This window comes from Manis javanica, chromosome 15 (assembly GCF_040802235.1).
Source record: "Manis javanica isolate MJ-LG chromosome 15, MJ_LKY, whole genome shotgun sequence".
Classification (NCBI taxonomy): domain Eukaryota; kingdom Metazoa; phylum Chordata; class Mammalia; order Pholidota; family Manidae; genus Manis; species Manis javanica.
In genome coordinates, this window is record NC_133170.1 from 6,491,965 (window position 1) to 6,503,273 (window position 11,309).

An 11,309-nucleotide genomic window follows, 5' to 3' on the forward strand; every position below is an offset into this window, starting at 1 on the left:
ACTGCTCTCAAGATGCTGACATATAAAGTTCATCTTCATGTTAACGGGATTCAACACATTATTCAGAGGTGATGAAGAAAGTGTCTCTGTACACACAGCTCTTTATGAGGAGTCTCATGCCAACTCCTGTCTCTCCCTCATTCTTAAGTCAGGCTGACCCCACGTTCTGCACCCACCTGCTCCAGCTTGAACAGCAGCCCACAGCATCTCAGCTGCCGTGACCGCTGGCGCGCTCGTGCAAAGGGCCTCGCCTGGCACCCTGCTTCTAACGTCTGTCCAAGCCCTCGCCTTCACCATCCACCCCAAACACGCACCCCTGCCCCCTCCCCTTCCCTGTCTCACAGCCCAGCTGCTGAGAACGGGCTCCGGGGCCTGAGCACCTGTCTCCGCTCTGGGAATCCTGACTTGGTCCCCTGACTCTGGAAAAGAGAATGCGACAAAGGAAGTCCCTGCTCTCAAGGAGGTCAGGCTGTACAGAAAGGAGGGGCGATAGAAGATAAGAAGCACAATTCGGTGGTGCTGAGTGTTGTAAAGAAAAATAAAGCAAGGCCAGGACATGGGAGCAGGACCTCCGATTTCAAATCAGGTGGACAGGCCTTGGGGAGAAGATGCGTATAAACAAGGACATGAAGCAGATGAACTCAATACTTCTTAAACACTGAAAGCAAGGTTTCGAGTGAAAGAAATTTCTTGGTAGTCAAGCCTTTGAGGTCTACAATGCTGTGTTACTCAACATATGAGCAAAGAGAAAACACTAGGAGAAAAATAAAGGGAAATTATTTTCTTAAGCTATTTGGGAGTCAGAGGCAGGTATTTCTCGATAAAGGAAAACAAGTAGATAGAAACTATTAAACTTTTCCAACAGTCCTTGATAAAGCCTGTTTTCTGAATGAGCCACTGTAACATTTGCAGGAATTAACTGTGAGGAACTGACTTTGAGACGCAAAACAAGAACAGAAAAGCCTCTTCCAGATCAAAAAGTATATACTGCAGCGAGACCCAGGAATCTATGCCAGAAATGGACAAATGAAAGATCTGCAGGAATGAGTATTATGAAGAAAAGGGCTTTTAGTGCTTCAGGACTACATGCAACCGCCAAAATAATTCTCCTTAAGTTTACAGAAATGGGCCACGAGGAAGAGAGGCACCCACCCACCTGGCCAGCTCATCAGAGAGCATTTCTGACAATATGTGACCGCAGCTGCCCACTGAGAATGGGGATTGTGTGACTATCTTTTGATTTTCTATTCCATTTTTTTCTACCTCTCCAGTGCTCACCATGTGGTGAACGCATCTCTCTCAGGTCAATAAAAACAGACACGCTGGTCATTCAGTTCCAGAACTTGGAGCCGGACATTAGTTCTCAAGGAAAATGCACTCACCCTGGGCACCACACTGCCTTCAGAACATTGGCAGCTTCCTCCTTGCTTCCTACTGAATCCTTCTCTTCCCCTCTTTTCACTGTTTTCATAACCAGAGGCCTGAGTTTACCACTTTCTATAAAAGGACTATAGAGGGGCTCTAATTAGCACCCTAGTCAGTTCCCCAGTTCTTCCACGGTGGACAGCATCTCTGCATGTGATCACTCACACCCAACTTTTTATTACACTAAGATGTCAAAAGGGTGAGGGGAAAAAGCTTTGCATAATTCTGAGTGTGAAAAATTAAAGCCATTTGCCTACACAGAGCAGCAGGATCAGGATATTGATGTATCAGCATTATAATACACGTACATATATGCATATGTACGTGTATTATAATGCAGAGACACATTCTATGACATAACCATCCAATATAGGTTTTTATTTTAATGGAAGAAAAGTAGAAATGTCACTTTGCCTGTTTTTGCAGAACATCTAAAATTAAAAGGATTCTTCAAAATTAATATTATTCATATAAAAGTTTAGCAGATCACTGTCACCTTGCTAAAGATCTGATACAATCTAGTTCAAAGGTTCCTAGAAAAAAAGCAGTACTGATCTCTGGTCCCTAACACAATGCCCGGTCCACAGTAAACACTGAAGTACTTGCTGAAGGACTGAAGGACCCCTAGTTTGGGTGGATCACAGGAGACAAACTGTAATGACGGATTACAGGGATTTGAAGAGAGGACAGAGATACCGATGACATTCACTGGCTTGGGCTCTGACTGGGACTTTCAGGTAAAACTCTTTTCCCAGCCTGGTACGGGTTTCCAGGTGTGTCACAGGACACTGCTCCAATCAGACGCGTAAGCCAGCAGACGCAGGCTCCTGGCGACCGGGAAGGCCCGAGTCAGAGGCACAGTCTTCCCCAGAGATGTGTGGATGGGCCAAAGGGTGCCTTCCTCTGACCGACACCCACTCTGATCTCTGCTCTCGTACACACACCGCCTCAAACCCTCGGGTTCTTTATATATCATATCCCCCTTCTAGGACGGAAATCACCGAGGACAAGGCATTCGTCTCATGCGTCTTCAGATTCCCAACGCCACTTACCAACACTGGTTAAGTCATCAATATGACAGCATTATGGTGGCATGTTTTAGGAAAAAATGTTATAGGTAAGTCAGCTTTCTGCAAAGGAAATGAAGATGACTTGTTTAAAACCTTCACTTTTCTGTAAGGGGCTTTTAGTAATCATTTTTAACCTAATTTGGCTGTCATTTGGTAACTTCCCATACATACATTATACTGCACTGCACTTCAAACTGTAAGCAGTGACCCCTCAGTATTCTGCAGTTAGGGTATCTCCTCATCTGGTTCTACACACAGACTTTTCACCTCCTAAGTGTGCTCACTAGCATATATTTTAGAAACACAAATAACAGTATCATGAAGTCATTGCACTTTTTAAGGCTACCTCAATGTGGCCTAACAAAATCCTGCCAGAGGCCCCAGGGACCAGGCCGGCCTTCTAGGGCAGGCCAGGCATTTGTCTCTGCAGCTCAGTGTACCCCCAGAACGACAGCTCCCTGAGTTTCCGTGGTTGTTGCATCTGGTGGAGCTGACAGCTTAATTACACTAAGTAGGGGTCACAAGAGGCACACCCCAGCTGGGGGCCATCACACTCCTTCTGCTCAGGTGAGGCAGTAACACAAAACTGACTACAGGCTCCCAGAATGCTTCTGGTGCTGATGGCCTGTCAACTGCACTCAGAGGACAGACAACTAATTCTAGACAATGCTGTGCAAACAATGCCAAATTATTACCAAGAACACATACAACTCCCAACATGTGATCGATGTGTGACTAGTCCAGCTTTAATAGCTCACATAAGAGTGTTTCTGTGAATTTTAAAAGGTCCATCCCCATACCGAGGAGTCACTGGTAAAGGTTTGACCGGCAGTCATTAAGGTGGACTTTCCTGGATACTGAGCAACCCATTATGAACAATAACAGGCACAGAAACGGAGCCACAGAAAGCTTCTGACCATGGGAAGAGTAGCTTAAGATGCAAAAAAATTAATCGGAGGGGCAGGGTTGTTACAGAGAATGGATAGTAACACCGCCAGGTGGGAGAAGTGGGCCTGACAGAAGACAAAGGCCTCCATCGTGAAATCTAGGGGAATCAGCACAAACTGGTGGCTGGGTGGCCACAAGCAGGTAACAGAGAAGAGCAGACTTCAACTTTGAAGCCTAACAAAAGGAAGGTTAGTAATACCTTTAAGGAAAGTCAGGACAAGGAGCTGGATTGCAGCAGAAAAAGTTGCAAAGCGGTAAATTAAGACATTTACATTGATTAAGTAGGCCCTTGAAAATGCAGAGTAAGATACATAAGCTAAAGAAGCCCGGAGGGTGGGAGAGACCACCAAAGGACAGAGGTGGCAGGAATCATGGGGAAAAGGGGTGTGCTGGAGTGAAGAAGGGAGAAATGTGGGGAGACCCAGGGAAGCAGGCCAATGAGGAGAGCTCAGGCAATCAGGACCAAGAGAAGAGCTGGAAGCAGGCCCCTGGATGACCCGTGGGACTCGCTGCTGACCCGGAGCCCCCACCCAGCCCTGGGACCCGAAGCCAGCCTGGAAGCAAAGAGAGTGGGAGAGGGCTGAACCGGAGGAGACCGCGAGGGAAGGACAGGCCGGGGGAGGGGCAGGCCGCAGACTAAGGAAGAAAGCCGTGAGGCCCGAGCTCCAGGGAATTTCAGAGTTCAAAGTCTAGGAAGGCCTCATCTGGAGGGAAAAAAAAGGAGAGGAGGGCAAGAGAGTGAAGACATGAATCGGGGAAGAGAACAGCGGAGAAATGTGGCTGAGAACGGGACTCCTCCTCCAGGTTAGGGAAGAGGGAGAGGGCAGCAATATAGGGCACTAGAAACCAAGCCCCAAGTGAGAGGAGGTCAGCTGAGCTCACAATGGACACTGCAGGCAGATATAAACTGCATGCCAGCATAAATTAAAGTCCACTTTAGCAGGGACAGGGCGGGCTGGGAAACAAGAGCCAAGTAGAACAGACCTATAAAGAGATGTGAAAAACGCAATTAGGAATCAACCAGAAATGGTCAAAAAGTTCACCGGGAAGTACAGAGGGCTCGGATATGTTAGCTGAGGGACGGTCTGTGTCATTTTCTTCTGCCCCTGCAAATCTTGGTTGCCTGTGCATAAGGTCCCAGGTGGGGTTTGCCGTGTTTGGGAATTCACAGTAGTTCATAAAGCCGGTTGAAAATCAGAATAATCTGGACTATCTGTTAAAAATGCAGCTTCTCTAACCCTCCCTCCGGAGCTTCTGACTCATTCTCTGTTGGGTGTGGCTGGGAATTTTTAACTGGCACTCCAACTAATTCGACTGCAGCCAATAGGATGGCATTTGGAAACCAACCGCATCATCAGAATTATCTGATGTACTTTTTAAAAACATAGATTGATGAGCTCCTCTCTAAACCTAGTGAATCTCATTTGATGCTTTTTCCAATCACGTTTCCAGCAAATGCACACAGAAAAGAATTTCAGTACAACCCTGCCGATCCCAGGATTGAATCCAAAGCAAAGTCCAGAGGCCGTGGCCTTGGGCGGCCCCTAGTCCCTATCCCAACAAGGCCCACGAACTCTTGTGTGTCACCAGTCGGATCCATGAACCCGAGTTCCCCTCAATAGACAAAAGGAATCCAAGCAAACAGGTGAACATGGAATAAAAATCCCAATGTCCTGAGATTCACAAGTTTATATGGCTATTCATTAAGAGATGACTGTGCTTTAAACTGCTCTTGGAAGGAAATACAACAAAGAAAAGCCTTCCTGGTTCCTGTTCCTCTGAAGGACTTTCAAAGTTCATCCTTAAGCAGCTTCCAAGAAACAACAATATTGACGTACATCACCAGTTTATTATAAATCTTGCAATAGATTACTTGTTTAGATAATTTTTTAGATACAACACACATTAATGTTACCAACAGGATCGGCCCCAAGACACATAGCCCGCTGTTACTGCTGCACTTGGCCTCCCAGAGCCACGGGAAATCCTAGGAACTAGTGTCACCAGCACGCGGGCACTGAAGTCAGAGAGGCTTGGCTCAGATCCTGCCTCTGACACTGAGGCTGACTGCAGAGCTTTACAGCTAAGACTTTCCACAACTTGAGTTTTCCTTTCCTCTGAAATAAACCACCTACCTGCAGTGTCATCCTAAGGACTGTAAGTAAAGCCTACATCGTCCTGGTTCAGAGCCAGCATTCAACAAATGCTAAGTGTTCTTATTCCTCTTACCCAAATCTCCATCCCTCCTCCAGTGAAGGTAGAATTAGTCCCCTAAATGTGCTCAGGATTTTGGAGTACGTGCTGAGAACTGGAGGAAGGTACTCTACCTATGGAAAGCTTGCACAGCGTATGTGGAAAGTCCTGCACCACAAGCACCCAGATGCTGAATAAATTGCAACATATACATCGTTGACCCTTTAACTACGTGGGAGCTGAGGGGCACCGACCCCTGGGCAGTTGAAAACCCGTGTACACTCTGACATCCCCCAACACTTAACTACTAATAGCCTACTGTGACCAGCTGTCTTACTGATAACAGAAGGTCGATTAACACACATTTCATGTGTTATATATACATCATATAAGGTATTCTTGCAAAAAAAGCAAGCTAGAGAAAAGTGTTTTCAAGTTGTCGAATATCTCCAAAAAGTTTTCCAATATGTTTTCTGAAAAAAGTCCACATATATATGGACCTGTGCAGTTCGAACCCATGTTGTCCAAGGGTCAACTGCACTTTTTAATGTACTGCTGAGATTGTAAGAAAATGAAAGAGGTTTCCAAGGATGAGAGGGGAGAAAAAGAAAAGAGTGATAACCCTAAACCCAAGGGGCACACTAACACATGAGTCAATGCTCCACCGAAGGCGTAGCCCCTGGGGTAATGGGCGGCCTAGAAAAACCTGCCTTCTGTCAGAGCGCACCGACGGGGAAATCTGCAGACCCCACAGCAAGCCTACACGGAAATACTAACGACGGTGATGAGGCCTGGAATTCCTCCCTGAGCAGGCCTGACCTCACATATACACTGTCAGCCAGGGAAATGCTTGGCTAACCAAAGTGGTCTTGGGTTAGAAGTAGAAACAAGTATTTTCTCCTGAAAGGCATCATCTTCCATGCAGACCCTTCACGATTCCCATAAAACTACCGAATAGTTAAGGAAATAAGTTACCTTGAATGATAGCAGAAAAAACATTCAGTACTCTCCCCTACCCCAAGGGCTTCAGATATTCAGACTATGGAAAAGAAAAAAAGGGGAAGGAAAGGCATTTTTAAAAAGCTGGAACAACAACAGTAACAGAAAAGCACAAGACAAATGTAATCCTACTGCGTGTGTAAAACCGCCCTTCAAATGTGTGTGTACTCTGTAACAGAATTGTGCTTTATGCGATGCGCGTTAAGAACAGACGTCCTTGAATTTGAATCCTGGCTGACCAAATACCAGTTTATGATTCCAAGCAAGTTAGTACAACTCTGTGCCTAATTTCTTCAGCTGCACAATAAGCGTAATACTACCTATTAGGACTGTTGTGAAACAGATTCATACATGTATGTATTCATGTACCTCAGAGAACAGGTCCTAGTGTAGAAAATGCACCCCTAAACAGTGGCTCTTATGAACATCACAGGCAGACGGCATTCATTCAAACTGTACTTACAGAGGGTCTCCTATGTACCAGTCCCTGTGCCAGCCTCTTCGGGACGCAAAGATGGATAAGGACTCCTTGTTATGACACTATTTGTCACGCTTGTTTTGTGCCAGACACTGACCTATACACTTTACTTAATCCTCCAACAGTCTCTTGTAAAGCATTGTTATCTCCACTGTCCAGATGAAGAAAGTGAGAGATTTAGAGACTTGGTTCAATTCATGCAACTCGTAATGGGACAGAGATGAGAACTTGGGTGCTGTACGACCCCACAGCCTATGTCTTCATTTCCTCACCTCTTTGCTTTCCGTAGATAAGGAAATTCACAATCAGGCATACATGGAAGATGCAGCTGGTAGACTATTTTGATTACTTTGGACCAAAAAGCACAGAACTCTAAAAATAGTGGGTTTCACCATCACAGAATATAACATGATGCCACTAAACTGAATTCTGTGCTAATTTCTTGACCTTTCAGTTTTTGTTCCTTCTTCATGAGGCAAATTTAACATTTTGATAATGAGTAACATCCACTCTGTATGTAATGAATCTAAATATTGTGCTTTTCATATATATATACACTTTTCTAAGTGCTATACAGTAAATTGGCACTTCTTGGGAATTTAAACCTGGCTTACTTTTCGATAAGGGGAGGATCCTCCTTATATGACAGTTGGGTGAGACTTAATAAGGGGGTAGATTACACTCAAAGAAGTACTTTCTGAGACGTTTTTGTCCCAACAAATTTAAGAGGGGTGGTCACTCAACAGTGTAAGACTACCTGTCAAAGCACAAGATTGTTCTCCAAGAGACAGTACAGATCATATCCTAGGAAAGAGAAATAACTGTACTGTACAGCAATACTTTCAACCCTAAAAATAATAGCAGCAGGAACTCTGAGTTCTTGTAAACACTTCTGAGACAATGTAACAGACCTAGAAAAGTTACTGCAAGGTTCTCCTTAAAAAAAAAAAGTGCTCTGGATTTTCTCCAAATAAAAATGAGACTAGAAAAGAAAAAGGACTCTTGCTTTCCTAAGCACAGATGCCTGGTAGAATGATTTGCAAATTGCCACAACTCCACTCACTTCTCCCTCCAGAAAGGCACTGTGTCTTTTGCTCACCTTACCCAAATTAAGCAGATGATTTTCAGAGGAATCATAAACTTGGAGCTCATTACCCTCAAACTGAAAAGAGTTAATTAAGAAATTGGGTACCTCATTTAATAAATAACTTCAAAACAAAGCAATACATTCACTTAAAAAGGAAGAAAACACTTCCATTCATTGCACAGTGAATCTACACCTAAATCTGGAAGAGATTTCAGGAGGATTTCACCAGTGCCTTCACTTGGCTGACGAGAAAATTGAGACGTAGGGCACTATAATTCAGTTGCTTATCTGCATATTTTCTCACATCACTATTTCTGCCCTTTGGTAATGTGGCTATAAATTTGCAATTCATCATCCATTATGTTTTTCTGTCCTAAGACTACTACAGCTTCAGGACAAGGATGAGGTAGAAAAATACAGAAGCTCCAATACTTACTACATTTAAACCATCAAAACAGCTTGGCTTTTTAATCAGAACAAAACGTGTGGAAGTGAATATTTGTATTTCTGCTCCTTATATAAGTATTTTGCCTCATAACTGGTCTGCATGCAAGAAGACATCTCTAGTTATGGGGGAGTAATGGGGTTTTAAAGAAAAGTTTTGCAAATCAAGAAAAAAAGACCTGTAATGCATTTTACGTAGTTTCAAGCTGGCCTCGGGGGAAGGAATGCCTTGCCTTCAAGAGAAAACATACAGATAGATCATCTTGAGGATTTCTTCCAATATTTAGATAAGAAGTCAGAACTCAAAATACCGCATTTGAGTCTGAATTTACATATATAAAAAAAAAGCAGCAGCAAGAATTCAAAATCTTGATATTAGGAACATGTTGCCTTAGGAGAGATTTGCATCTTTTCATAGCGTGGAAAACAAGCGTCCTTCCGAAGGGAAACCCGAGCGCTGGTCCGGGGTTCTCCGCAGCTCGGCTGCGCGACCAGGACGGACCCAGCCTCCGCATTCCCGGTCCTGGTCTCGCCAGGTTGCCGAAAACAGGAATTTAGCGAAGAAACGTAAACTTCAGGATCTAGAAAATGAACCTTATTAATTCCTACCCAAACTTTTTTTTTTTTAAGAATTCTATCTTTACTTCCGGAGTTCTCTTTTAAATGACCTCCAGGGCAGGCCCGGCCCCAGGCGGGCTCCAGCCGAGGCCCCTCGGGGGCAGGGACGGAACAGGGAAGGGGGCGACGGCCGGGCTCGGCGCTCCGGGGAGACCCCGCGCCCCTGCGCGCCCGCGCTCCCGAGGCACTTACCCGGGGCGTCCGCCGCTGCCCGGGCCCGTCCCAGGGGCGACGGGGGCCGACTCCAGGGCCTGGGGGTCCCGCCCGGCAGGTAGGACGCTTGGGCGCGCCGCCGAATCGCCACCCTCCTGAAGCTGCAGCCGCCCGCGCCGCCCGCGCTGCGGGCTCCGCTCCCGGCCCCGGGGGGCGTGGGCCCCGCGCCCCAGCTCAGCGCGGCCCGGGAAGGGCCATCGCGGGGCTGCTCGGCGCCCGCGCCGCTCCGCTGCGGCGTGTCTTCGGCCGGCGCCTCCATGGCCCTCCCGGGACGCGCGGCGCCTTCTCCGGCGCCGCCTCCCGTCGGTCCCCGCACTCGCCCGGGGCTGCCGCCTCCTTCCCTCCGCAGCCGACGGCCGGCAGCGCCCCGAGCGCGCGGAGGGTCCGGCCGGTCCGCACCGCCGCCGCTGCCGCCAGCCGGGAAGCCGCCCAGGACGCGGGGCCGGCCCGCGCGCAGCTGCCCCGCCGGTTCCGGGCGTCGCCGCCCCGCCCCGCGCCGCCCCGCGCCGCCCCGATTGGCCGCGCGGACGCCCCCCCGGGGCGCACCTGCCCGCCGCGGCCGGCCTCGCGCGCAGGGAGAGAAGGTCCGGCGGGGCCTCTGGTCGCCGCCTGGGGGTCGCCGTGCACGCAGACCCCCCCTCCGCGGGTCCTGCTAGTGTCCCAGGCACTGCACTGACCCCCTGAGGTCATCTTCTGTCGTAGTTCCCCAGGGGGAGGCGAGGTGGGGAACCTGCAGTGGGTCCCCAGGCCCTGCAGTTAGAATCCCCACCCGCGTCTGCACCGAGGTCTGTCCTTATCTCACCGAATCAGAGCGTCTGGCCCGGGGCACCAGGCCAGAGAACACGCTCAAGGGGAGTGTGAAGTCAACAAGGAGCTAGCGACCCACAGGTTTCCAGAGGCGCTTCGGACCCTCCATCACCCAACTTCCTGAGTCCTTTTAATTTGTCGTTTTGTTTGATTAACATCAGCTAAATATCAAACTGAAAAAAAAAAAAACATTTTAAATTGACTTGATTTGCTTGCCTGCATTTTAAAATTCACCGTTCTCTAGGAATAGGTAAATAGATGGAGGGGAAAAAGTTAGAATGTGGTATCTTGATCTGAGTGATAGTTACGTGAGTGCATACCCATGTCAAAATTCATTGTACTTTATGCTAAGATTTGTGTATTTCATTGTACATACCTTATAAAAAAAATTAAATTGACTACCCTCTCCAATAATGAAGAGACTGTGTTCCAAAACCAGAGATAAGAGCATTCCAAGCACTCCAGCTCAAGTAAAAAGTTTCCCAGCCATCACTCCCACCTTGGAAGCCACCCCACATTTATTCAAGTGGTCCTTCATCCAAGTAACATCTCCTTCAGCTCCCTGTAGTGTATGTAGCCCATAACCCACGCCTCCTCAAGAAACCTATTCGGAGAGCAGATCAACTGCCTCAGTCTCCCCGGCTACTACGCCAGTCAGTATACCCGAGGAGAAGGAACTAACCCCCTAATTGTTAATGCACCCGTTCAGGCGTTGTTAAAAGGAGATTTTGCTCCCTTCAGATTTATCATCCCGATCATGCATTGTGCCTAATCATTGTTTCTCTATGTGTAATTGTGGTGGTATCTACTGTGCCAGATAACATCATGAAATAATTTAAACAAGTAGTTTCCAATATAAATTAATACCGAAAGTTTTACCTCCATATACATAAGTTAACTATAATTCAAACGCAAATTTCTAACAATTTATTCAGTTCCATAAGAAGGTGGTATTGCAATCAAAAACACTCATCTAGTAACGTAGCTGAGAGCAGCCTATTTTGAAGTGAGAAGATGCTGGCAATCT

General features: G+C 47.0%; 1 protein-coding gene across 4 annotated transcripts in view; it reads right to left on the reverse strand.

Annotated features, from left to right (window-relative positions):
- The window catches only part of FGD4 (FYVE, RhoGEF and PH domain containing 4), a 179,641-nt gene extending 169,756 nt beyond the window's left edge, over nt 1-9,885 (reverse strand). For 3 of the 4 annotated variants that reach the window (XM_073223336.1, XM_073223334.1, XM_073223343.1), the window contains exon 1: nt 9,455-9,885. In XM_073223336.1, the coding sequence (XP_073079437.1) occupies nt 9,455-9,734 (280 nt within the window). In that variant the 5' untranslated portion in view covers nt 9,735-9,885. The remainder of the gene's footprint in view (nt 1-9,454) is intronic. The other variant, XM_073223335.1, reaches the window with a different exon arrangement.
- Between the last annotated feature and the right edge of the window lie 1,424 nt (nt 9,886-11,309).